This window comes from Artemia sp. Qi Xiang Cuo, chromosome 3 (genome assembly GCF_049724085.1).
Source record: "Artemia sp. Qi Xiang Cuo chromosome 3, ASM4972408v1, whole genome shotgun sequence".
Classification (NCBI taxonomy): domain Eukaryota; kingdom Metazoa; phylum Arthropoda; class Branchiopoda; order Anostraca; family Artemiidae; genus Artemia; species Artemia sp. Qi Xiang Cuo.
Window position 1 is genome coordinate 67756072 of NC_142796.1, and position 27260 is coordinate 67783331.

At 33.8% G+C, this 27260-nt stretch overlaps 1 protein-coding gene across 1 annotated transcript in view; it reads left to right on the plus strand.

Moving 5' to 3' along the window:
* The window catches only part of LOC148954450 (GATOR1 complex protein DEPDC5-like), a 50047-nt gene extending 24800 nt beyond the window's left edge, over window positions 1-25247 (plus strand). Inside the window, exons 3-7 of the mRNA XM_089087097.1 lie at window positions 7944-8123; window positions 13184-13344; window positions 15137-15293; window positions 22236-22528; window positions 24945-25247. Of these exons, the coding sequence (XP_088943223.1) occupies window positions 7944-8123; window positions 13184-13344; window positions 15137-15293; window positions 22236-22528; window positions 24945-25109 (956 nt within the window). The 3' untranslated portion in view covers window positions 25110-25247. The remainder of the gene's footprint in view (window positions 1-7943; window positions 8124-13183; window positions 13345-15136; window positions 15294-22235; window positions 22529-24944) is intronic.
* Window positions 25248-27260: the final 2013 nt, after the last annotated feature.

Here is a 27260-nt window from a genome sequence, read left to right on the forward strand (position 1 = left end):
TAAATGTAAATGGAACTAATCTCTTTCACTACTGTTTTTGCTTATACTGTTTATGCTAATACTATATTACCAACTTCTAACAAAAGTTTTTCTTGAAACCTAATTTATAACGATAAGAGCAGGGTTGCCAACTGGACACGTTTTATGTCAAAACACTCATTCCCAGTTGCTGGGACACATTTGCACTGTTTGTGTAAGTTTTATATGGATTTCCTTTTTGTTTTCATTATATATATTGTAAACTGGCTGCTTTCAAAAAGCTTTACTAGACGTCTTATCGTCATTAATGCAACTGATTCGAGTATTCAAGATGGGCACATTTTACCTGGGCATGACACATTGGATGTCCAGGGAACGACAGGGGTGGCTCGAAGGGGCGGGGGGGGGGAGAGTGGGTTTCTGTGAAGTCGTATAAGTCGTTTATCTTTACCCTATTGCGGTTGCCAGTGCTCAATTCTGAGACATTCTATGTTATATTTTCTTCTCCCGGAAAGACTTGCATTTTCAGACTTCTCGGCAAAGAAATGGCTGATTTTGAAAAATCAGCTTCAGTCGTAGATACCAAAAACGATTTCGTATGTAAATAGAATAGAGTCGTGTTATATCATATCGTCTAATTTTTATTTTCTAATTTCGTTTTAAATAGAGTCGTGTAAATTAAACCAGATTTAAAGGGACTGGAATGGTAGCAACTCATGCCTGAAAAACCTGCTTATGCTCGCGTGTTATTTGTTTTTGTCTGGTCGGTCAGATCTAGTCACTTTTTGCAAAGTCAAATCAGTTGTTTATTTTAGACCCATCTAGTTCCCAGACGCTCAATTCAGTCAGAGACAGTCCACGTTGTGTTCTCCTTCTCCTGAAAACACTTTGGGATTTTCAGACTTCTCAGTAGAGAAATGGTTGATTGAACTGCCTAGCTTCAGTCGTAGATACCGAAAACTGAATTAGAATAGAAATAGAATAGAGTCGTTTTATTTTGTCGTTTAAATCTTATTTTTTATAGTTCCAGATTTAAACAGAGTCGTTTAAATTAGACCAGGTTTAATGGTATCGGACTGGTAGCCTAAGCAACTTGCATTAAAATCTTGTTTATGCTCATATATGGATTTTCAAAATAGTATTTTCAAAAATATGGCTGCCTAATGCAGAATCAAATGAAACTGTGGAAATATTAGAATTTAGAGCTTTGACTATATCATCTTTTTGCTGTTATATGCGCTTTTCTAAATTCTGGTGTGTTCTACCTACATTATATTTGCCACAATCGCATGGTATTTGATAGACCCCTCTTTGGCGAGTAACTGGGCTTTTATCTTTACCAGAATTTAGAAAATTTATGACTGTAAAATTATTTGTGAATACTACATACAAATTATTTTTTGTGCAAAATTTTTTAAGATTTGTAGTGATTTTTAGGATGTAGGGGAGGTAAATTATGTTTAAGGGCTTGTCAGAAATCTCACGTCGTAAACTATCATTAATTTTACGGGAATGTCTTTTCAGTCTACAGTTAATTACACTATTAATAAATAAAATAGGATACCCATTTCCAAAACGTATGCCCTTGATAAAGTTTAATTCTGCTGTGATGTGGGAATCAGAATAAATATTTAGGGCACGATCGACGAGGGATATTACGACTGATCTTTTAACTTGTGGGGGGTGGTTTGATTTAAAATGCCAATATCTATTATTTTGTGTTGGTTTTCTATAAATAGTAAAATTTAGTTTATCGAAGCTACGACTAACTAACACATCTAGGAATAGGATTTGATTTGCGATTTCGATTTCTAAAGTAAACTGTAAATTTTTATCGTATGTATTAAGGTGATCTAAAAAACCCTTAAGCTCATTTTCCCCATAGTTCCGGAGTGAAATTACGTCATCCATGTAGGGTCCCAAAAGATATGTTTCGAAAAAGACGAATCTAATGCCCAATTTTCAATATTTTCCTCATAAATATTCGCCAGTAGCCTGGAGAGAGGCGCGCCCATCGCTAAACCAATGATTTGCTGGAAAAAAGAATTACGGAATTGGAAATAGATTGAGTACTTGTTACAAAGTTTAACCACGGTCATTAAGACTTCACAATCTATTCCTGCTGCCGAAGCTTCTATTAAGTGATAATTTTTTTTCGCTTCTATTTTCTAATAACTGTTCAGATACTGCGACATCAATATTTGTCAAAGCTACTTATAATTGTATTTTCTGAGATATTTACGTTTTTGGGTTTTTCAACTAAATCTACCGAATTACATATATATGATTTGTTAGGGTAAAGCAAAGGTTTAAAGACTGTACATAACCATTTCCCAATATTGGATGTGGGGGCTTTCTTACAAGCTACTATGGGCCTTAAAGGAATGCCTTGCTTATGTAATTTTGGTAGACCAGAGAACTTTGAGCAAAAGTTACTGTGGGGGAACAATTTATTATATAGTTGTGGATTAATTTTACTATTTTGTTTTAAACTTTTTAATTCATTTATAATTTTGTTAGTAAATTGATAAGTATGATCGTGGGTTATAGTTCTATATGTTGTCTCGTCATTTAGATGAGAATAAATTTTTGTGTCGTAATCTGTCGTATCCATGACAACTAGAGAATTGCTTTTATCTGCTTTATTTATAATTATGCATGAATACTCACGGAGATAAGATAGTATATTTATGCCATTCAAATTGTCGGGTATTTTAGTGGCGGGAGAATCAACCTTTTTTTGATTGTTATAAAGGGTATCTATAAGACTAGCCCTAACTTCATCTGGGTTGGAAATAGATGTATAAAATTTGTGCACAGAGGACTCTACGAGAGGAAATTAAATCTGCCACAGGGACATGTCTTGGAAGAAAAGAGAATTTTGGACCTTTTTCGAGAATTTGAATTTCTTTTGGTTCAAGCGTTCTAGAGGATAAATTAACAACAGCTGGTCTAGGAGTGTAAGTAGGGCTATTCCTCGAAAATTCCGCTTATAAAAGGAACGACTTATTAAGAAATTGGAAAATCTACGATATGAATTTTCGAGGAATACCCATACTTAAACTCCAAGACTCACTCCTGGACCGGCTGGTAAAGATAAAAGCCCAGTTGCTCGCCAAAGAGGGGTCTATCAAATACCATGCGATTGTGGCAAATATTATGTAGGTAGAACACACCAGAATTTAGAAAAGCGCATACAACAGCATAAAGATGATATAGTCAAAGCTCTAAATTCTAAAATTTCCACTGTTTCATTTGATTCTGCATTAGGCAGCCATATTTTTGAAAATCCTAGCCACAATTTACTTTTTGATGAATCCGCCCTTATTAGCAATGACCTAGGCATAAAGCAGGTAGTCCGAGAATCAATTGAAATCAGACTTGAGATTAATAATAACATTTCCTTAAATAGGGACTTGGGGGAATATACACTGAATGCTCTATACCCAAATTTAATTAAAAATGATCTTACAAAATATTTTTAAAAACCAATAGACATTAACACAGAACCGGTCACAAAAAGACCTTTGAGGTTAGCTGCCAAAAAGGCTGGATTAGCAATAAGAACGTGTTTCTAATTTTTTTTTTTTTTTCATCTAATTGAATCGCCTTGTTTTACCTTACTTTTTATCAGTCCTGGTTGACTTTGCTGAAGTAAGGATGCTAGGACTGCTTTAAAAATTTTTTGTTTCAATTGGTCGCATGTTGTTGTGAGTCTTTTTTCTTTTATATATTTTTGTCTTGCTGAGGTAGGCCCTTGGACATAGGGCCGAAATATTCAATCAAATTATCTCCACTATCTTGTAAAAAGATTTCCCTACTGTTCTTCGTGCTTTTGTTGTTTGTTATAGAAAGGCAGTGCGGTCTTCGTCGCTATTTTCGTCTAGCTCTTGATACCTGATATAGACCATACAAATTTACCCTATTTACGCACAATTCCTCACAACGCGTTAACGAGTCCATTGACTTTCTTTCTGCAAAAGTGAGGGAGAAGATTCTTGACGAAGTCTTGTTCAGAATTTTATTTTGTGTTGGTGGATACGATACCCGTTGTTTCACATTCTGATGTGAAATTGTGGTCGTAATCCGCAATACCAGCTCGAAAAGGACATCTAGAAAGAGACTATTAGATGTTAGCGAGGCTAATGACAAAGCCGGGCAGGTATCACAGAAATTATCATAGGAACATTGTCAAGGAGAGGAATTCATCTGGATAAACTAGCATTCCAGTCTTATGACTATGAAAAAAGAGGTCTGGTCAATTTAATGGAGCCCAATAAAAAATATTTGAGGTTCTTGATCGCCGTGTGCCTTATATTCTCTGCCTGGCCTACAGACTAAATATTGTTATATAACATAGTTGCCATTCATCTCTTTTGATAGTCGAGCTTTCAACATCCTTGACGACATATATATGTTCTTCTCTTCATCACAAAGCATTTTTCCACCCTTAAAGAAAAACTCTTCGATTGGAAACGGCCTTAATCTCCGTAATTTATGACGGACTTGGGTGAACTGCAAGGACTGAAACCACACAAGCAGTTGTTACTTCGTGTGAAGCAATAGTTTCAACCATTTACTACCCAAAATAGATAAAGAAAATCAACTCCAAGACGAACGCACAAGTTAGCGGACTTCTGAAAAGGATTCTAAGCTTCAAATTTATCGCTTGCCTCATGTTTGTGAAAAAAACATGTACAAGATAAGGATAGTAAGAGAAAAACTTGAAGAAGAGGAAATCTATCCTTGAAGAAGAGGATAGTTGAGCTTTTCAACATCCTTGATGAAATGTACGTCTTCTTCTCTTCATCTACAAAGCATTTTGCCACCCTTAAAGGAAAGTTCTCTTCGATTGAAAACAGCCTTAAGCTCCAAAACTTATCACAGAATCGACAAATTGCTAGGGATAAAACCATAAAGACATTAACTACTTCGTTTGATGCAATAGTTTCAGCCATTTACGAAACAAAACAGCTGAAGAACACCGGTGTAATCGAAGACACAAGCTAGTGGTCTTCTGGAAAGGATTCCAAAATTAAAATTTATCGCTTGCCTCAACTTTATGAAAAAAATTTATGTACAAGATTAGGATAGCAGTAGAAAAATTTGAAGAAGAGGAGATAAACATCATCGACGCAATCGAGATGCTTGAAGCTATGAAGAAACTTTTGGAAAGATATCGGAGGAGGAAGTGAACGATTTTGTTGACAGCGTAAAAGTGTTTGCCAGAATGAGAGAAGTCGATCCAGAGGCTAATTTTGTCAAACATCATCGTCGGCGACTTGAACCATCTCGTTTTGACAGCCAAGCTCAGAGTCAAGCCGATATCTCAATGTATCAGTTCTATAGACAACATTTTAGAATTCTGCTTGAATGGTTGACTACAAGGAAGGGAGATAATCTCAGAGCTTGCCTTGTTTATTTTCAGCAATTTTGCTAAAAACCAAGAAAGAAATCCGGATTTTACTTCTTTTTAAGTCGAGCCTGAAGTTCTGTTTCAGTTTTGCCACGGCGATTGTTGCTTCAGTGAAATCCTAGGTAGAGAAAATTGCCGATAACATTAGCTTAAGCATCCTAATCGCCTTTGCAATTTGGCCGTGACAGCAACTGTTGCAGTTACTGCTGTCGAAAGAGCATTAACCAAGCTCAATTTTGTTAAGAATTTGCTGAGAATTGCCATGGTTGATTCTTGACCAGATTCCCTCTCATGTTGTTAGCGAATGAGAAAGACCTCACCGATGCCATTGAGTTAAATGATTTTGTCCAGCGGTGGTCTCCTTTGAAGAATAGGTGACTACAAATATAGCTGTTCTTAGTTTAAACATGAGGTATTCCGTTTTAGCTTCTTATTTGTCTCCGTAGATAAGTATAGATGATAAAGGATTAAGGTATAATAAATTTTCACGAGTCGTATAATGTGAAATAGGAGTTGTTTAAATGAAGATACCTCAACCCCTGGCCTGGGTTCTTCTAGCCATCCCTGGGCTGGGGGACGACCAAGAAGTTGACAATCCTGTATAAACAAGTATTGCCGAGTCTTCGGTTTTAACTAAAGCAGGTTCAACCCTTCAAAAATTGTTTAAGACAAGATAAACATAAACTCAAAGATTTCATCAGTTACAACTACAACTTTTACAAGAGCTCACGTAGATGTATTTATTGGATTCTTAGGCAACAAAGTAGTCAAATTGAAATTTTATAAGGTGCATAAAGTTTTGCAAGTTATTTTGATTTATGATTTAGAATTTGTCACAATATATTGCAAAATATTTGCCATTATAAAACATCTTGAAAATAGAAAAGTTTTATTCTATACTAGGCTACAAAATCCAAAAATTATTTCAAATTTTACCAATGACAGGCCTTTGTATCTTCCCATGTTAAACCGTTCAAAATCTAATAGTGCGGTAAAAATACGGTTGACCCGACAATTGCATAACAGAAATGTTTTCGGCACCAAAATGTTCTGAAAAAGTCTTTGATTATATATCCAAAATCGACTGTGCAGAAATACCCCTTTTCCAGGGAAAAGAAGGGGAAAGGGGGGAATCTAGAATTTCAATTTCTGAATTGATTTCTGGATTGAAAGGCCATTTCCTATTAATTCGAGTCTGAAGAGACTGAAAATGACATCACACTTATAAAATTCCATCACCTAGTACACTATTCTCACCCAAGCAAGGTCAGAGGGGGACGAAAAGTCAGAATCTTAATTTTTACAGCATTTGGTGAAAAAAAGGTCGTTTCCTTTTAGTTCAAGTCTGGGGAGATCGGAAATGACATCATAGTTGAAAAATTCTATCATAATATAATTCGTAATTGAATATATATATATATATATATATATATATATATATATATATATATATATATATATATATATATATATATATATATATATATATATATATATATATATATATATATATATATATATATATATATATATATATATATATATATATATATATATATATACCCACTTCACCCCAAGCAAGGCCAGAGGGGGATGAAAAATTAGAATCTTAATTTGTGCAGTATTTGGTGGATTGAAAGGTTGTTTTCTATGTTAAGTTCGCTCTTTGCTTCATTGAAGAATTTGTATTTTATAATTAATTCCTCCCAAAAAAGTAGACGAATATGCCTATTGTATTCATTTGGCTCAAGCGGTTCTTTTATTTTTGAGCCAATGTAAGGCGAAACATAAAAATTGATGTTATTTATGGCTTTTTTTGGTTTATTATAAAATAATTATGAATTTGCCTAGTAGGGCTTTATGGCACTCTCCAGCATTTAATGCGTTTTGTACCTTTTTAATGAATCTTGTTTACTTTTTTTTATCTAACACCCAAATTCTTGGGCGAAGTAGGTCATTCTAAACATGTTGCATTTCCAACATAATCTTAAGAATAATTTTAAGAATTACGATGTCTGGTAGACTTCTTTTAAGTTCCATGGGTGGTTTAGACGCTGAATTCCTTAATTCCACCAAACAAACAGCGGAGAAAAAGGGGCTGATAATGCATATGGCTGGCTCAACCATTTGCAGTGGCGGACCGAGGGGGGCGTGTGCCCGCCTAACATAGTATAAAGTAGTGTAATTTACATATTTGTAATACATTTGTAACAAATGTGTACACATTTCCAACATTTGTGATACATTTTCTTAATGCTATTTGTAATGCTGTTTATTGGAAAGTTAGTAAAAGACCATATAAAATAAGGATTATTATTAATTCATAGTTTTCTGTTTTCTATTTTAATTGTTCGTATAAGAGCAAATAAACATATTCAGCTTGCTACAATTTTTTAATCAGCTTTAAAGAACCCCACAAATGAATATTAGTTCTTTAGACATACTTCTAACAACACAGCTAACTATTTTTGGTATTTTTGGGTAACTAAATTTTTGGTATTTAGTGAATAATTAAGTAACTTTTTTTAATGGCATTGTTATATTTCAGAAGAGGCAATAGGAACTGGGATGGCCGGTGATTATTCCGCTTTTGAGGAGGAATTCGTTGAGGTTAACTATGACAGATATTTTGAAAATGATTTGTGCCAACTTATAAATTGTTTTAAGGCTGACGATGAAGAACTTTTAACTGACGCTTCAAAGAAATACAGAAATGATCTACACAAATGTGAGTTTTCCTCTTTATGATCTGATGTGAATGTTAATGTACGTGTATTTTATTTATACCAACAAATTAAAAAGTATGTAGAATGGGGTGTCGAAGATCATAGGGAACCTGAGATTACCTAAAAGTTAAATTGATTTGTTTAAATGTTTATAAATTCAAAAAAATAAGTAAAATATAAAAATATTTCGAAAGGAAAATACACATATACAGAAGCTGTGAAATCCAAGGATTACCCATATCCATAATTGTTTAGTGACCCGACGAGATGGAAGAGCTGGTGTTGTCAATGGAGTCCTGGCTTCAAAGAAGCCTTGTACATAGTTTCATATAACTCTGGCATTATTATTTTTCGCTGGTTGTCTATCAATGAATGTTTGAAACTTCGTGAAACAGAACCTAAAATAAAGGAAGAATTAATTTTGAAAGTAAGTATTAGCATAAAACTCTGAAGGCGTAGAAGATGTAAAATATGACAGTTGATAGGAAGCTGCGAAACTTAGTCCTCAGATCCTTGGCTTGGGTCTCAGTAGCCTTTACCGTGTGTCTGTCTGGGGGGGCTGAGGGATGTATTTTACATAAGGTGGAAAAAAATAATAATAGACGTACATTCTGGGGGGTAAATTAACTTGAATCGCTAATACACTAAAAAGACTTTAAACGAGCGATAAAGATAGCATATACAAATAAAAAGAGTCGTAGCCAATATTTCTCTTGTAGCCTTGGCAAACGGTGATACATAGAGAGAAAGTGCCTCTGTTTTTTTTTTTTTTTTTTTTTTTTTTTTTTTTTTTTTTTTTTGGCAAAAATCAGCTTTTCACTAAATCAATTATAAAAGCAAGCACGTTATAACTCCAGCTAAAAAAAATTAAGTTCGGAATATTTTACTGGTCGGTTTTTCTGGTCGATGCCGCGTAATCCCGAGAAAAATAAATTAAAGGTTTTAACATGATCTGAACTTCTAGTTTAACCCAACATCTAAATAATCGAATTATAATCTTAACAGTCAAAGCAAATGATTATAATTACTTTGTTTACGGGGTATATTAAAATTATTTAATTACAAATTTTTAAAGGGTTTTTTCATAAATGTGGGTAGCGTTTGCTTTTTTTTTCTTCTGTTTGCGGTAAGTTTAAAGTTTAGAATCACTTCTTTTGATTCTTTGTGAATATCTTTCATTAGTTGCATGTCGCTTCCGGCCAGTACTATTGGGTACTTTGAAATCCTCTTAACAATTAACAATCGTGAATAGACGAACATCGGCACGAAATACCAGTTGTTAATTTGCATTTACGCTAGAATTCGGGGAGATTCGCAGAGCCTAATGTTCTTTTTGAAAAATTCGTAAAGCACTGTTCTCCGTCGTGTCGTCAATAATTTTCTATATTTTTACGAAACTTTTATTTCGTACAATTTTCAATTTTTACAATTTGTAAGTAGTTTTTACTGCTTTTAAAGGCAGTAAAAAAAAAAGGTGAAAAACCGAATCTAAGAGTGTCTAAAGGCTTTTAAGTCATCAAATATGCTTACCAGGAATAGTTTGGCTACCTTAACAACTGTGCGTCAAGTGAGTTGAGAATACAGAGTTGCTTATTTGTTATGCATAAATTTTGTCAAGTGGATTATTTCATTTAATTAAATAGCTTTGTTGGTAAGAAAAGTGGATGCAATGTAAAGAGATGAAAATGAAGGAGTGCGTACTGCATTACATGCCTCAAGCCTCATAGTATCGCGGTGATTTGTAAGAAGTAAGAGGAGTTTGATTGTAACAGAGGTTTTTTTCACATGACTAGATATTAAAATCAAAGTAGAAAGTATTTTGGTAGCTATATGATTATATACGAGCATTTGGAAATCATAGTGGATTTTATATTATCATAAATATTTGTTGTGTTCGATCTGTAAGAGATGTCAGATAAATAGAAGACTAAAATCAATTACGAACAAAAAGTGTTTTGTTTGGAAAACCAAAATATTTTTAGTTTTCCAAATAAGAGAAAATTTAAAATTGTTGGGTTTAGTAGAAAGGTTTCTTGTACTTACCCTAAAATTGCGAATGATCAGCAATAAAAAGATGCCTTTTTTACTAAAGTGAATGGCAAACCACTAGGGTAATCTAGCTTTTCAAACTTTGCATTAACAACCCCACCTTATTTTCTCTCTCTCTCTCTTTTCTTTTAAAAAACATATAAAAAAAATTCCACTAATTTAAGATTGATTCCAAACAATCATTAAAAAAAATTACATTAAATTTAAAATCCATAATCTAAAAATTCATAAAAATCCTATACTATTTCTACATGCCCTAAAAATATATTCAATCTTTAGTTTTTTCGATTTGTTGAGTTTAACAACCCCATTTTAGTTGTCTAATGTCTAAATATGTTTTTTAAAGTTTGGTGGCAGTATCATTAATACTAAAAAAAAGTTAACTGCATTTTATTGGGAAAGTTAACTGCATTCTATTGGGAAAGAAGAAAGAAGCTCCACCCAATTCGCTGCTGATTCAAGGAGAAGCAGTGAGTGATGAAACGATTATTACTAATAAATTTGCTGAGTTCTTTTCAAGTATTGGTCAAAATGTGCAGGCGGAAGGGTTAGTGAATTTTAATAATGGGTCCTTGGAGGACGAATTTTTGGATGAAAGAGGAATTGGAAATGAAATTGAGTTTCAACCGTGTACTGGAGATGAAATTCTGAAGGTTGTGAAAACAATCAAATCTAATTCAGCAGGGACAGATGGAATTAATTTGAAGGCTTTTAAATCAGTGATGTGTTATTTAATACCATGTCTCGTTCACATAATCAATTTTTCCCTGGAAACTGGGGTATTCCCCGATGCGCTTAAAAGGGCAAAAGTCATCCCTCTCCATAAAGGTGGGTCTAAACTAGATATCGAACATTATAGACCTATATCAATCCTTCCCCTGTTTTCAAAAATATTTGAAAAAATCGTGCATAAAAGGCTATATGATTACCTTACGAAAACAGGGATGTTAAGTGAAACTCAGTTTGGCTTTAGGAAAGGTCACTCGACATCGGACGCCGTTCATTCCCTCTGTGATATTGTAAATAGATGCTTTGAACGCGGTGAAATCTCTTTTACTGTTTCTATTGATTTTAGAAAGGCGTTTGATACAGTAGATTTTAAAATTTTACTCATACGTTTATAGTCCCTTGGAGTTCGTGGTAATTATCTGAAAAGGTTTGATAGTTTTTTAAGCGGAATATCTATTCAAGCTGTTTTAAATTATGTATTTTCTTCTACCTATCAAGTGAAGTGTGGTGTACCTCAGGGATCTTTCTTGGGACCACTTCTGTACCTTGTGTATGTTGATTCAATGCGTTTTTACTTACCGGAGTGTTTTATCACGACTTTCGCGGATGATACTGCTTTAACTATGTCTAGTCGAGTGATTGATGATCTATTGTTGAAAGTAAATAGGGTTTTAAAGTCATTTTATGTATTTACAAGTTTCAGCCTTTTGTCAGTGAATGTTAAAAAAACTAATTTTATGATTTCTAGGAGAGTTGGTAAGTCTCCGAGTGTTGATGGAGAGATATTTTTTAATGGTAAGCCTTTGTCACAGGTGCATGAGTGTATTATTTGGGCTTCCAGCTTGATTGTAATTTGTCTTGGAAGCACCATAGTGATCTTGTTGCAGCTAAAATTCCTAGAGGTCTGGGAATTTTGCGTCGTTTGAAGCATTTTTTACCATTATCGGTTCTTTTATTATTGTATCATAGTATTGTTTCGCCTTATATTTCTTATGGTTGTGTCATTTGGTCTAGCAATTTTCATGCAAATTTCAAAAGAGTGCAGATTTTACAAAATAAAACAGTAAGTCTTCTTGGGAATTATATAGAAAATGTGAATGATACCGCGTCATGTTTTAAAAAATTAAGAGTGCTAAACATTGGTCAGATTCGCAATTACCAAGCTGCTATTTTTGCCTATAGATGTTGGAATGATGTATGTCCTCCAGTTTTTACAAATTTTTTTCGCGTAAATAGTTCACTCCACAGGTATGCGACTAGAGAGGCGGAAAATTTTACGGTTGAGTATCGAGACACCACACGTGCAGGTTTCGGGATTCGGTATTTGGAATGATATCCCAGTTGGCGTTCAGGAAGCTGAACACATTGGGTCGTTTAAATTAAAAATAAAAAAAAATTTTTTTGGAGAGGGGCGGTAATTTATTATTATTTTAATAATTAATGTCTTAATTTTTTTTTTCTTTTCTTAATAGTTTTTGGTATTATTTTTTAAATTGATAGAGTGTTCAGGTCTTTTTTAAGGTCTTTTTTTTTTTGAGAATTAGAATTTTGAGAGGTTGAGAATTAGAGGATTGCAGCCGTCTTTCATCAGGCTTTTTGAGCCTTACCCGGGCGGTTGCTTGTATATAGTTTATTTTGTGATTAGTAGTAAATAAAGCAAGTCAACTCAAGTCAAGTGATATATATATATATATATATATATATATATATATATATATATATATATATATATATATATATATATATATATATATATATATATATATATATATATATATATATATATATATATATATATATATATATATATATATATATATATATATATATATATATATATATATATATATATATATATATATATATATATATATATATATATATATATATATATATATATATATATATATACTATATATATATATATATATTTGTGTTTGATAAATGTGGGATTTTGAATATTGAATATATAAAGTGGCTTCTAATCATCCTATAGTTTTGATTTTTTCAACCACTTAAAGAGCTTTTTTTGAATAAGTAAACGGCTGGAATAATTTTAAATAAACTAATTGTTAAATGAGCAAAAGACAATTTCTTCATGACCCTACTCTGTTCTTTTTATTTTTTTTTTCTTTTTTTCATTTTTTGAAACTGAGTACTACAATTATCTAGGGTGATTTATTTTAACCGCAAAAATAAATGGACAGTCAATCATGATTTTCAAGACACTTTAGCAAGCTTTAATTGATAACCAATTATAAATAACATCAGTTTTTTTTTCTAGTGTCTGTCTTCAAAGAAGCGTACATCGACGTTGATGTCACTGGTCGTAGCGATCGAAAAGAATGGGGACACTTGCTTTATCCGTCTTATTTCACACCCAACGCGTCTTTTGTTGCGGTTTTGAAGTGGGTAGAAGCGACTAGAGTGGTTATATTTGATTTGGTAACTTTCAAAAATAATCACTTATATACCAAATTGATTTACTGCACTTGTAAAGACTGGATGATATTTTTGAAGAACATATATTGGTTGAATGTACTAATGTCCTGGTGGAGTAATGATTCGCCAATTTTTAAGTGAAATTTAGGGGGGAATTTGCTAATTTCCCATTTAATCTCTGAGTTGCCCTTCGTTTTAAAATGATTTATTTTGGTTTTATAGTGTTTTTAGAAGATCTTCTAGAGTTCTAGACACTTTCTAGGGAAGAAATTACTTATATCCCTATTGCAGAGGATTTATTGACAAAAATAAGTTTAACATGTGCAAGACCTTATCCAGCGGGGTGGGGATGGGGGGCTAGTGAGTTTAACCCCCCTCCTCCCCTACCGACACAAAATGTAAATTAACAAACCAAAAGTCGACTTTGCCCCTCCCGTAAAACGCAACAAAAATGCATATAAACAAATTTTTGATCCGTTTTAAAAGTAAGTCCTGGTTGTGCTCTTGAACATGTCCTAAGAATTTTCCTAGGGGCTAAGTCGACATTGTCTTTAAGATGTAACTTTTATTGCATGTCCTTCACAAATAGTGTCTAGCAGATTTTTTTTTCCTTCATAATCACTAAAACCCAAGTTTAAAATTTTGTTTGACAAAAAAAAATTTGATTTGTATACCATATCCCTTTTTGGTAGCTAATTTTCTATGGTTGTTAGAAATTTTTATCAGTTTAGTTGCATCGGCCAGGGTGAAGGACAGACGAAGATTGCTTTCTTGATATCTTGACCTCTCTTTTATCCTCTCTCCAACAATGTGCATCGTTATTTACTGTTCTTAGTTTATTTTTGTTCTTTACAAGTCTGAAACAGTTTAAGTAGGCCTACTCTTACTTAATTTTACTCGTTTTTGTTTCTCTTTTATCTTTTCTTTTTTCCTGATTTCATTTAATTTTTTCTCTTCTTTTTTTCGTATTTAATTATTCTCTGCGGTGTGCGTGTAATTCAGCACTTGTTCAACTCAACCTCTGTTTAGCTCAACTCTTGTACAACTCAACCCTCATCGAACTCAATCCCCGTTTAACTTAATCCCCCTTCGGTAAATTTACTTTCGTTGACCACATCTAAAGGAAACACGCTAATAAAATGAAAGTAGTACTATTAGATTCCTTATTTTGTGCTCTTCCCAAATATTTTGGTGACATTTCTAGCAATGCCCCTCTCCCCCTGATGGGCCAAGATATAGCCTTAATAGTATATTTCTCCGTTGTTTTTTTTTGTTCTTTACAAGCCTGAAAAGATTTAAGTAGGCCTACTCTTACTTAATTTTATTCGTCTTTGTTTCTCTTTTTCTTTTCTTTTTTCCTGACTTTATTTACTTTTTTCTCTCCTTTGTTTCGTATTAAACTATTTCATGCGGTGTGCGTGTAATTCAGCAGTATTAGAATCCTTATTTTGTGCTCTTCCCAAATATTTTGGTGATATTTCTAGCAGTGCCCCCTCTCCCCCTGATGGGCCAAGATATAGCCTTAATAGTATATTTTTCCATTGTTTTGTATCTGGTAACAGGTTATGTCCTCTTTGTTAATCTGTATTCTCACATTCTTGATCCGGTATAAAGTTTTGCTCCAAGAGATCTCAACACGATTGTTGGATAAAAATATTATTTGAAGTGATTAAAAAGTAGGCTTAATTACGATTATAGAGTAAGAGTTTAATTGTTTTACTGTTTTTGTATATTCAGAATTTTCTTGAATTAGGTTTTTTTTAGCATTTGTTTTCTTTATTTTTTATTTTTCAAGGTTTTGGGCTGGGTTAGAAAAGCACAAATGAATGGCTTCCTTTTGGTTCCTATGCCAATGGATCCACTTTTTGTTGGCAACAGTGGGCGGTGTGATCCTTTTCGTGCGCCTTTGACTATACCAATGAATGTCAAAGTTATAGAAGAATGTCTTGAAAGTAAGTAGTTATTTCTTTGGAGATTTTTCATTAGTATATGAACAGTTCATAGGCAAACAGGATCAATCCCTATAACAGACAAAGAAAAAAAATTCAGTTTAAATATCAGATTCTGGCTTCATACACCAATCATCAGGTGATAAAAATCTCCAGAATTTGTGTGGATCATATATTTTTCAGTTTTATTTATTTAATTTAATATCAATTATTTACAATAAAATTTTGCATAAACATATTCCCTCCAAATGCCACAGCATGATATGGAGGTAGGATAATCAAATAAATCCACAAAAAAATATGTTAATCACAGAACGGGTTTAAGACACATTCCTTGATTACAACATCATGTACCCTGCTACCACTAACATAACACTCAACTCCTTTCATGTCACACATTAATCAAAATAAAAATACTAATATTAACGATTTAAATTTTGTTCTATAAACTATGTATCCTGTTAATTTATTCATTAAAATCATGCATAGAAAACAATCCATTTTTCAACAGCCTTTTAAATTCACTTAAAACGCAACTAGTTTTAATATCCCTTATCTAACGAATTCTATACCTTAGCCCCTCTAAAAACACAAGAAAAACCAGACCTAGACGTAATCAAATTATTAACAAAATTTTATTCAATGACCTTGTGTCATGGAAATAAACCTCATTAACGTGTTTGAATACACTAGTAAAAGAAGCAGACTTACCTTTGACTCATCTATACATGAAAACACCAGTATAAAAATCCCGGAAAGTAGCCGCTGGAAGTATTTTGAACTTGACGTAAGCCTGACGACACGGTTCAGAACAGTTTATGCTATAAAATATTCTAATAACTATATTTTCCAAACTCGGACCGGGCGAAGAATTGAGACAGTCCCCAGCCATATTGAACACCAGTGAAAAAATATAGAGATGTATTAAACTAAAATTATGTCCTTCGAGGAACAATTTTAAGTTTTCAAATTATACCAATATTTCTAGCTAATATATTTGAAACTTTCTCAATGTGACCTTTAAATGAGAGTGATTCATCCACAATAATACTAATATATCAAACACTTGACATCCTCCATATTGAAAGGCCCCCATCTTCAACTGAACATATCCATGGATAACAATTACCAGACCAATCAATAACAATAAAATTAGACTTATTGTAATTAATAGCAATCTTATTACGCCTCATCCAGATAGATATCTTCTGAATAGTACTAGACAGAGAAGTAACCAACGATTCAGTCGTTTTCGCACTCACAATTCGAGCTGTGTAACCGGCAAACATCAGAAGAGAAGCATTAATCTCTTGATTTGTAAGGTCTGAAACCTGATCAATATTATTGGTTTATTTTTGTGATAAAAGTCAAAAGTGACATTATTATTTTTTATTTTTGGCACTAACCCTTAATTTTACGGAATTGCTTTTTTATTACAAAAACTTGAATTGCTATTATATTATTATATAAATTATGTATTACTCAGTGACAAATATCTTTTTTTAAGCATTAACCCTTTATTTAGGTAACTATCTTACATAAAATTAAGACTCAACCTAGTTCTTTGACAGAGGCTAAGAATAAAAGTAAAATGTCAAAAGTAGATTGAGTCACATCGACCTCTGAAAGGTTGAGCAATGCCTAAATTGCAATTTGTGTTTAAGTCGTTTTACCTTCTCTGTCTTTTTTTCTTGATATTTAAACTCCAACGGTTCATTTACCTTATTGCATTTAATATTAAAATTTCATAAAAATTTGAATGTATTGAAAATGGGCAAGGCTTTTAAAAAGACGATGAACTTTCCAAGGAAAATAAGAATAGACCTTTTTGTGCAAATATTTATAAAAGCCCAAATATTTTGGCTTCACATCGGTAAAACCAAAGTAGTTGCTTTGCCAACCGGATTGGCAACCGGGCTTGACTCTATAAATCAAAAGTGGGATCAATTTTGGGACCCAAGAGCTTGAAGCTATCTAAAATTGGATATGCCGATTGCTAATAAAGTCCTCAGGAAAATCATTAAAATAATTTAGGTACCGAAGGGACTCTTACATTTTAAAACCATTTTCCTCAGGAAACATTGTCGATAATGTTGATGGAAAAAAACAGGGACAAAATATTCGTTTATGCCAGCCTCTACCGCGCCCCTCCCCCCCCCCCTCTCTCTGCTCCTAGGATAAAAAAATATAAAGTCATCAGAAAGAAATGTTTATGTCTGATATAAAGTATCCTTGGTTGTTCTAACCAAAGAAAACTAAAGGACAAACTTCCTAAGGGCCCCATCCCTCGGATTAATCCCGCCTGTTAGGATAGTGAGGGAGGACTCACAATTTTTCCTCTACCCTTCATTTCGACAAATACCTTTGTTGTTTTTTTTTCTATTCGCAAATTCAACATTCTAAAATAACTTTGTTGTGTCTTTTTTTAAAAAAAAAAAAAAATCGAAAAATTCTATCCTTCTACGTTTTCGCGAACTTGGGCTATTGTATCAGAACCAACTTAAACAAAAAAAAAATTGGAATAGAAACTAGATTCATTGGGTTTACTAAGGTACCCGGATGAGCAAACCGCTGTACCAACATTAGATGCTTTTTGGCCTCGAAATACGGAAATTACTGTCCCAACTTCAGACCCCAAAGAGCACCGACCTGGGCACCGAAGATCCGATTTTAGTGAGAACCTTTTCACACCCTTTATCAACGGGCGAAAAGTAAAATGAAGTTAAAAACTATAAGTCAAACTTAATTATTCACGCACTAACACTAGGCAGCGTGATTGTCTTCTCATATCTGAAGCCAACTTAGACATTCGCAATAGTACATATCACTTATTGCTTGTGTTTGTGCTTTGATTGTCATATTCGACATGTTTAAGCTAGCTGTGTTGCAGGAGCAACACTTTGGTGTTGTCTTTTTTTTTTTTTCCTAGTCCATCAATTTCAGCTTATTGCTAGAAAGTAATAAGGGTCTTACGTCCGCTGTTTTTACGGAATATGTGGACTTCAGGTCGGATTGATGAACATGACATTACATTTGGAAAACTGCGTATAATTCTGGCCTGGGGCCAAATAGGGTATTTTTCGCTAATAATTGAGCCACAGCCTATAGCTTGTGAGTTGAAGGGGGATTCTATAGTGCAGGTCGGAGAAGATTACCTGAAATTACGCGCATAAGCTTTCGTTACATTCAGCCATGTTTTTGCTTTCCACTGAAAAGCTCTACTCCAGTAGGCAAGCAGCCAGTTACCTGTTTCAAATTGAAGCTTGACTAAAATCGAAAAGTGCTTAAAATGTCCGATTGTTACCTGATCCAGTCGCCAAAGAATTTAAAGCTTTCCTTATTCTCCTTTCTAAGAAGTGATATTAGAAAGTTTGGCCGTGGCAATAAAATATATTTTTAAACCAACACAGGTAGATTTTTTTCAACGCTGACTTATAGTGTTGATGGGCTGTTTAAAGTATATTATATCCTTTTTCTCGTACAAAACATTCATGCGATGCACAATTTTAAAATCTTAGTAGGGTTGACGATTTCAGAACTGTGGTAAACACTAAGAAAAACATCTTGTTCAAATTTTAAGACGAGGGAGGGACATATATTAACAATCGGCTGTTGCACCTTGTTCATCATCGAAATGAGTAGTTGGCATCTTTTGCAAGTCGGTTATTGCTTCCTATTTGCTTCTGGTGCATTTGAGGGCATAAAAACTTCGGTTTCATGTCTGCTATAGGTTTGTTATTGTATGGTTGTCTTCTTGGTTAAGGGTTTAGATACGCCATTTCAAAAATTTCAAGGGATTGCCAACTTCAGTGCTGTGTGGTCCAAATTCTAAGACCAGAGTGGGACTTGTAAGTAATGATAACCTGTTACTCCTTGGTCATCTTTGTAACGAGGCGCTGACTTCTTTTACTAGTTGGTGTACCTATTATTGCTTCTGACGCGTTTGAGGTACGGAAAATTTGGTTTCATGTCCACTACGGAGAGGGACGTGCAATTAAGATTAGATTGTTAAAGTGCAGTCTTCTTCGTTAAGGTTTTATGTACACCATTTAAAATTCCGATGGATTGTCAACTTTGATGTTGTGATACACATTAAAAAAAAAGGGCAAAATCTTCAAATTCTAAGACAAGGGAGGCACTTGGTTCGAGGGGTTAACGACTAAAATTTTGATCTACACATTAAAAGAAAAAATCGGAAATAAAATTCTGAGCTGTTTTAGAAACTTGAAACTAATATCTGGCATTTAGACCGTTATCATCTTTATCATCTTTTTCAGTCGGGAAATTGGGCCTTTCTAGCTGGTGTACTTATTCTTGGTTCCTAATATGAATTTTAGGCTATGACAAATAATTCATCTACATATCCTCTGTTTCTGACACAAACGAGGGCAAGGAAATTTGTCTCCATGTGGTTACACAGAGATTATAAATAGAAATTATCGCAATTATGTAGTCCCCAATTATTATAGAAAAGAAAAGTTGCAGCAGTATGATTATGTAAAAAGCTAAGGATAGATACATAGTACTAATCACACTCTATAGGCTGATGTTGTAAGTTTTAATCCGTAAAGATGCCGATGATTAAAAAGGATAAGGTACAACTGGCAAAAATTCAATATATACTTCCTTTTCCTTATTGTGGTAACCTGCTAGCCCTGACAGAAAAAAAAAAATAGGAACAAATAATAAGATACATGCTGACCATGCAAAAAATAGCAAGTTTTGTCCTTTTCAAGATTAAATAAAAAAAAACAAGTTTTTTTAACTGAAAGTAAGTAGCGACATTAAAACTTAAAACGAACAGAAATTATTCCGTATATGAAAGAGGCTGTCCCCTCCTCAATGCCTCGCTCTTTACGCTAAAGTTTTTTATTGTTTTAAAAAATTAAGTTGTGAGACAGAGTCAAACTTTAGCCTAAAGAGCGAGGCGTTGAGGAGGGGACAGCCCCTTTCATATACGGAATAATTTCTGTTCGTTCCAAGTTTTAATGTCGCTCCTTACTTTCAGTTAAAACAACTTGTTTTTTTTTATTTAATTTCTGAACGTTTTATAATTAATGCAGCTATGATTTTGGCTCGCCGTGCATGAATAATTAAAACGAAATTCGCATATTAATTTTCCTTTTTTTGGCTAAATGACTTTCTCGAAATTTTGTTCTGACGTAACTTACGAATTAACTTAACGTAACGAATTCCCATATTCGTATGTTTTTATTACGTATATTAGAGAGTCCGCCTCTAGTCAATACCTCGCTCTTTACGCTAAGGTTCGAATTTTGTTCGAATCACAAACCCCTCAATCACAAAGGCCGGTTAATTAGAATAGAAAGCTCTTTTGAAAGTACTGAAAAAACTTCAGCGGAAAGAGCTAGGTATTGACTAGGGGGCGAACCCCCTGATATACGTAATCATTTCTGTTCGTTTTAAGTTTTAATGTTGCTCCTTACTTTCAGTTGAAAAAAAAAACTTTTTTTTTATTTAATTTCTGATCGTTTTTTTTTTTAATAATCCTGGGAAATCCGGCGCCCCCTTCATAGAAGTGTCCCTTCCCCCCAGGAAACATCCACCAAAGAAAGATTTTCCCCCTTAACCCCTATTCTGAACCCCCCCCCCCCCCGAGAAAAATTCCTCCTGAAAACGCCTGTATACTTCCCAATAACCAATACTATATGTAAACAGTAGGCAAAGCTTATAACTTGCAGCCCTTCCCCCGGGAACTGTGTGGGATTATATCATCCTCAAAGACATATTAATTTGATTTTCGACTATGCTGAGGAACAAAGTTATCTCAAAATTGTTATTGGATTACTTCGGGAAAAAAATGAGCCTGGCAGGGGGCTAAGTTGCCTTCCAATTTTTTGAATCGTTTAAAAATGGCACTAGAACTTTTAATTTCTGTCTGAATGAGCCCTTTCACAATATTCTAGGACTACTGAATCGATACGATCACCCCTGGGGAAATAAAAAAAAAAAAATAAAATAAAATAAACACGCATCCGTGATCTTTCTTCTGGCAAAAAATACAAAATTTACATTTTTGTTCATAGGAGCTTGAATTTTCTATTGCGGGGTTCTCTGATACGCTGAATCTGATGGTGTGATTTTCATTAAAGTTATATGATCTTCGGGGGGTGTTTTCTCCTTTTTCGAAAATATGGCAAATTTTCTCAGGCTCATAGCTTTTGATCCGTAAGACTAAACTTGATGAAACTTATATATTGGAAATCAGCATAAAAATTTAATTTTTTGATGTATCTATTGGTATCAAAAGTCCGTTTTTTAGAGTTTCGGTTACTATTGAGCCGGGTCACTCCTTACTTACAGTTCGTTACCACGAACTGTTTGATAGGGTACTCGGAACAGGAGCTTAGAACATGACATATTGATTGGATATCTTAGAATCTGTACTCCCCGACGTTTTAAATTTTGTCACAAAATGACAGAAAACGACACTTTGCCGTGGCACCATCTCTTTTGTTACTTAAAAAGGTTATGTTCTGTTGATGACTGATCAACATCGTATCACCCCAGCATCCATATGATTATCAGCTGGCAATTTGCGAATAAAGACGGAAATCACTACCACATTTATATCATATTGTAAGGGTGTGTGTGTAATTGAACCCTAGGCAACTGAACCGATGTAACTGAACTCTCGTTCATCTGACTCAATGTGCATCTCAACCCCGCTTAACTTAACCCTGGTGTAACCGAATCCCCGTGCAAGTGAACCCCATTTAGTTGAGCCCAACTAAACCCTTGTGCAATTGAATCCCGTGTATGTATAGGATAAAGTTGACCTTAATAAAGAGAAATGGATAGCAATTTCGAACATGTTATTTTTCTGCGTTCTTTTGTTGGCTGTTTTTTGTTTTTTGTTTTTTTTTGTCTTGGAGATTTATTCTTTCTGAGAATATTCTTATCGGTATTTTGTTTAAATTTTAGAATTTCCGGTTAGTCATTGGCTCCACCGATTGTGGCTACTTCATGATGCTATTGCCCGACGATTTAGCTACATACCTTCAATATTTGAGAATACTCGTCGCTTTCAAGTGCAGTATGTACATGCCACCGGGTACTCATTCTTAGTGATGCCAATTGCTCCAGAAAAAGATTCTACGGTGTCCATATCCAATAGACTGTCACATTTCTCAAAAGATGGCTCTTTGTGTGCCGACAGGAACTTTGGCTCTGATTATGGTCTTCCTTTAATCGAAAAAAATGGACTTAGGATGCCGGTATGCGTTTTTACTAAAATAGCTTTGAATATTTTAGAATATTTTCCTTTGTTCCTGTGACAAGTTATGTAATATCTGTAATGAACCTGAAACCTATTGCGTGCGTCCTAAAACTACCTAAAACCTGATTGATTGGTCCAAACTCCTTCTGCAGGTTCTACTTTCCTTTCAAGAAACTTAGTAGTATTTTTATGCGTTATGTCTTCTTTCTGACTTGCAACGTAGTATTAAAAAAAAAGCTTCCGACATCAAAATTGCTTCTGTCGGGTCTTAAAGCCAGGGAAGTATCTTCTTGTTCAGACAGTTAACCAATAGATAGCAGTAAAAAAAGTGTCATTTTTCTGTTTTTCCCCTATCCTGTTTTTTTTTTTTTTTTTTTTTTTTTTTTTTTACGCAACGCCCTTCAGTCACCTATTCCTCACAATTCGTCATTTTAGCTGATTTATTTGACAAAGGAATAATGACTAAAAATCAAGCACAAGATAAACATGTTTTTCTTTCTCCTTACAGGATTCGTGAAATTTAACCATGAGGATCAGCGGAATTATAACTCCTATGATATTAGATTTTGTAACTATTTTATTATTGTCTTTGTCTTCTGGAAAAATTTCTGTTCTAAAATATGTGCTAAGTCGAAGTAAGTAACTGGAAAAATTGTCTACATGTATTTTGAACATATAGATGATTATCTATAATTTTTCGCTTCTATACTACAGGTAAAAATGTATACAAAGGGGCTTACAAGGCTACAGGGTATGAACATATTCTGAAAGCATAATTCTTTTTTTGGAACGGATTGTTATGGGTCTTCATTTTCAAAAGAAAAGCACGTGAAAACGTGACAAATGAAATATCTGAAGAGGGACTTACTGTAGCCGCCGGGCTTTGTCTCGTGTATTCATCATTTATTTTCTTATTTTAATTTTTTCTGTAAGTCTATTTAACCACTTTGGTTTTATATCTTCAGTTTATAAAGAACTCCGTATATAGCGAACACTTTGCTCCTAGTTTCAAAAACATCTGTGAAGAGGTTTGCCCAAGATATTGGCATGGGAGAGGGCCAAACCTTAAATATTATTTTAGGTCGGTTAAGTTAGCAGAGGCTGCTCTATGTTGCACATAGACATACTGAATGAATGATTCAAGATCAAAATTTATAACTAACCATTACAAAATGTGTGTTCTCCAAACTACATTCTCGACTTGAAATATTTTGCCTTTTCTACAAAATCTGACCAAGTTCATCTGTGATACAATCGACAAGGGGCAATTGAATCATAGGAACAATACGAATACTCATAATGTAGCTCTAAGAATAAACGTTTCATGGTTTTGCCCTATATACCTGTTCTAAGTAAAAAAAAAAAGGAAGAAAAATCTGTTGAAAGGTAATATTACACCTTACTTTCAGACAATACAACTTTTATCAAATTTTCTTGACTCAGAAAATAAAAAACGCTTAGAAAGTTAGGAGTAACTGTACAGTATTCCATGCTATTGTGGCAAATTTTACATTGGACTCAAACTCAGAAATTTCAGGGACGGCTTATTGAGTTCCGAAAGAAAGCTCCTTTAATGTTTATTTCTAGTCTGGGTGAATATCTTTTTAATTTCTAGAGTAAATTGAGTGGCCAGTATTCTTTTTAAGGAGAAAGTAATTGCACAATGGTCAAGGGAGCCAATAAAAATAATTGTGTTTTTTAGATTCAGCAATAAAAAGAGAGGCATAGGAAACCCACAGTTACAATAATTTTTGGAAATGAAAAAACGATGGAATCTGTGCAAATCAAGGAATTATTTAAAGACTGAACCGGTCAATTATATTTCTGTTGTTAAATAGATAATTGATTTTAGCTATATTCTAGATTGAACGCGAGTAATTTGGATTTTTTGCCGCTCGGCTTTTATTTTTTACTTCCTTTTTGCTCTTCAGTGTTTTTTTTTGTATTGAGCCTCGCGATTTTTTTTTAATTTCACATTGCATTTTTTTTTTTTTTTTTTTTTTTTTTTTTTTTTTTTCTGGCTAGGATAGGCTAGGTATAAAAGGTTGGAGCTGTTCCGGTGCTATGAGATGTTTTGGGTCAAACAGACGGATCCTATCACCGTGCACTTGTCTAGTTTCTGGCTCTTATCTTCAAATGTTATTTTAAACCTAGCATTAGAGCCTTATTTAATTTTTGAAAAGAAAATATAGGTTTTTCTTCTTGATATAAAACATTCTCTTTTATGTTTTCTATTTTTAAAGTCATTCAGTACCAAAACAGGGCTCAACTTTAGACAGTTCCAGAAGCTTGATTTTAACAAGTTATTTATGGTCATGTGCTAGTAAAGTTGACTTGAAACATATACTATATTTTAAACTTCTTAGATTAGTTTAGTCTGACATGGCACGTACTAAGCTGATTCTTCTTTTTAGTGTGGCTTCCTCTGGGTTGCAAATTATCTATTAACAAAGAAGTGGAAAGTGTCTCAGACGAAGGAATCACAGATTGTTGACGAAAACGCTCATAGTAAGTGCTTCCAGGACCTGGCCAAGTTCTGCCAAGATGAGACCTTTTTACGTGATTTCTTTAGACTCTGATACCGGTGCTGTTTTGTCTGACATTTTGTTATAATTTTGGTAAATTTTGGTAAATTTGGTAATTTTGGTAAATTTGGTAATTTTGGTAAATCACATTTATCCATATAATGTAAAGTTATGATTTGTATATTTGCATTCTTGAAGTAAAAAAATTTTAGAACACAATAGAATATCTTTATTCACTAAAATAGCTGATAGCTACCAAAAGTGTTGAAAATAAATAAATCAAGCCCAGTAGTCAGTTTCTTGTCAATCAAAGTGAAGCTAATAGCCAATTGACATTTGGTATTCTTAGCAAATTTACAAACTTACATTTTCTGGATCACCATACGCTTGTTTAGCTTTATCGAACATTACGGAGAAAAAAATGTCTTTGATAAATTTTTTCTACCAAACCGAAAAATAATGTCGGTCTCCATTTCGGAAACGAATGGGATTTTTGTTTTGTTAATTCCGAAAATGTCAAATGTAGATTGGCCTCAAGGTTCAAACCTTAAATTTCTTCAGTTACTGAAAATAGTGTCCATTGTGCTATTTACTTCTGAACATCAAACCAGTGGTTAATAGGACGAAAAGTAATAATACTTATTATAAAGAGAGTCCGGTATGGAGGGCTCTGTTAATTAATGTACCTTGGGAAGGACGATTCTTTTTTTGCGCTTGTTACAACTACTAATAACTCGTTGTAGTCCCAAGCCACATGAAGCCTAAACAGCTGTGAAGGCTCCTCAGTCACAATCCTTTTGAAGGTTCACTCTCCTCTCCCTCCCATGGAATTTCCTTCACATCCTTTCTTATGGCCTCTTCCCACTCTATTTTGCGACGGTCTGCTTTTCGTTTGGCCCCAAATGGACTGTCAAAAATTAGAAATTTCGGCAATTATCACTCATCCGTAGAACTTGGCATAAAATCTTAACATTTCCTGCATTATAGCCCTCTAAAGTGGAAACGAACCATATTTGTCGCACAGCTTTTACGGTTAATCAAGTTAGTACCTATAATTATCCTTGGGCAACTCGTTTTTAAAACATCTAGCATGTCCTCCTCAACTTTTCAAAGTGCCCATGTTTTGGACCAACACCTGTTTACCGTGGCTTCCAATATTATAATCTTAGCTCAAAGCCACATCTTCCTTTTCTTCGCAAAATAAAATACCCTGCCCATTGGCTCTTCTACTTTTTACATTCTCACTGCATCCACCATCCATACTAGTAATGTCACTCTTGTAAGTATTCAATTAAAAAAACAAGTTTTTTTTTTAACTGAAAGTAAGGAGCGACATTAAAACTTAAAACAAACAGAAATTATTCCGTATATGAAAGGGGCTGTCCCTTTCTCGACGCCTCGCTCTTTACGTTAAAGTTTTTTATTGTTTAAAAAAATAGAGTTGTGAGAAATGGTCAAACTTTAGCGTACAGAGCGAGGCGTTGAGGAGGGGACAGCCTCTTGCATATACGGAATAATTTCTGTTCGTTTTAAGTTTTAATGTCGCTCCTTACTTTCAGTTAAAAAAAATCTTTTTTGTTTTTTTTAAATCTTTGAACTTTTTTGAATGCAGGTTTTGATTTTGGCTCACCGTACATGAATAATTAAAATAAAATGTGCTTATTAATTTTACTTTTATTTGGTTAAATGGCTTTCTTGAAAGTTGTTTCATTTTATTTACGAACCTTTTTATTAGTAATAGATATACCGTATGTAACTTACGAATTAACTTACGTAACGAACTTCTATATTCATATATTTTTTAATACGTATATTAGGGGGTTCGACCACACGTCAATACCTCGCTCTTTACGCTAAAGTTCGAATTTTGTTCCAATTCTTTAAAAATGACCACTTACTCGCAAAGGCCATTAATTAGAATAAATAGCTCTTATGAGATTACTAGAAAATCTTTGGTTAAAGAGGGAGGTACTGACTAGGGGGCAAACCCCATCATATACGTAATATTTTCTGTTCGTTTTAAGTTTTGACGTTGCTCCTTACTTTCAGTTGAAAAACTTGATTTTTTTTTAATTTAATTTCTGATTCTTTTTTTTAAATAATGCTGGGAAATCCAGCGCCCCCTTCATAGCAATGTCCCTTCCCCTATGAAAACTTCCTCCATGGAAATATCCTCCTACATAACCGAGGTCGCTCCTTACTTGC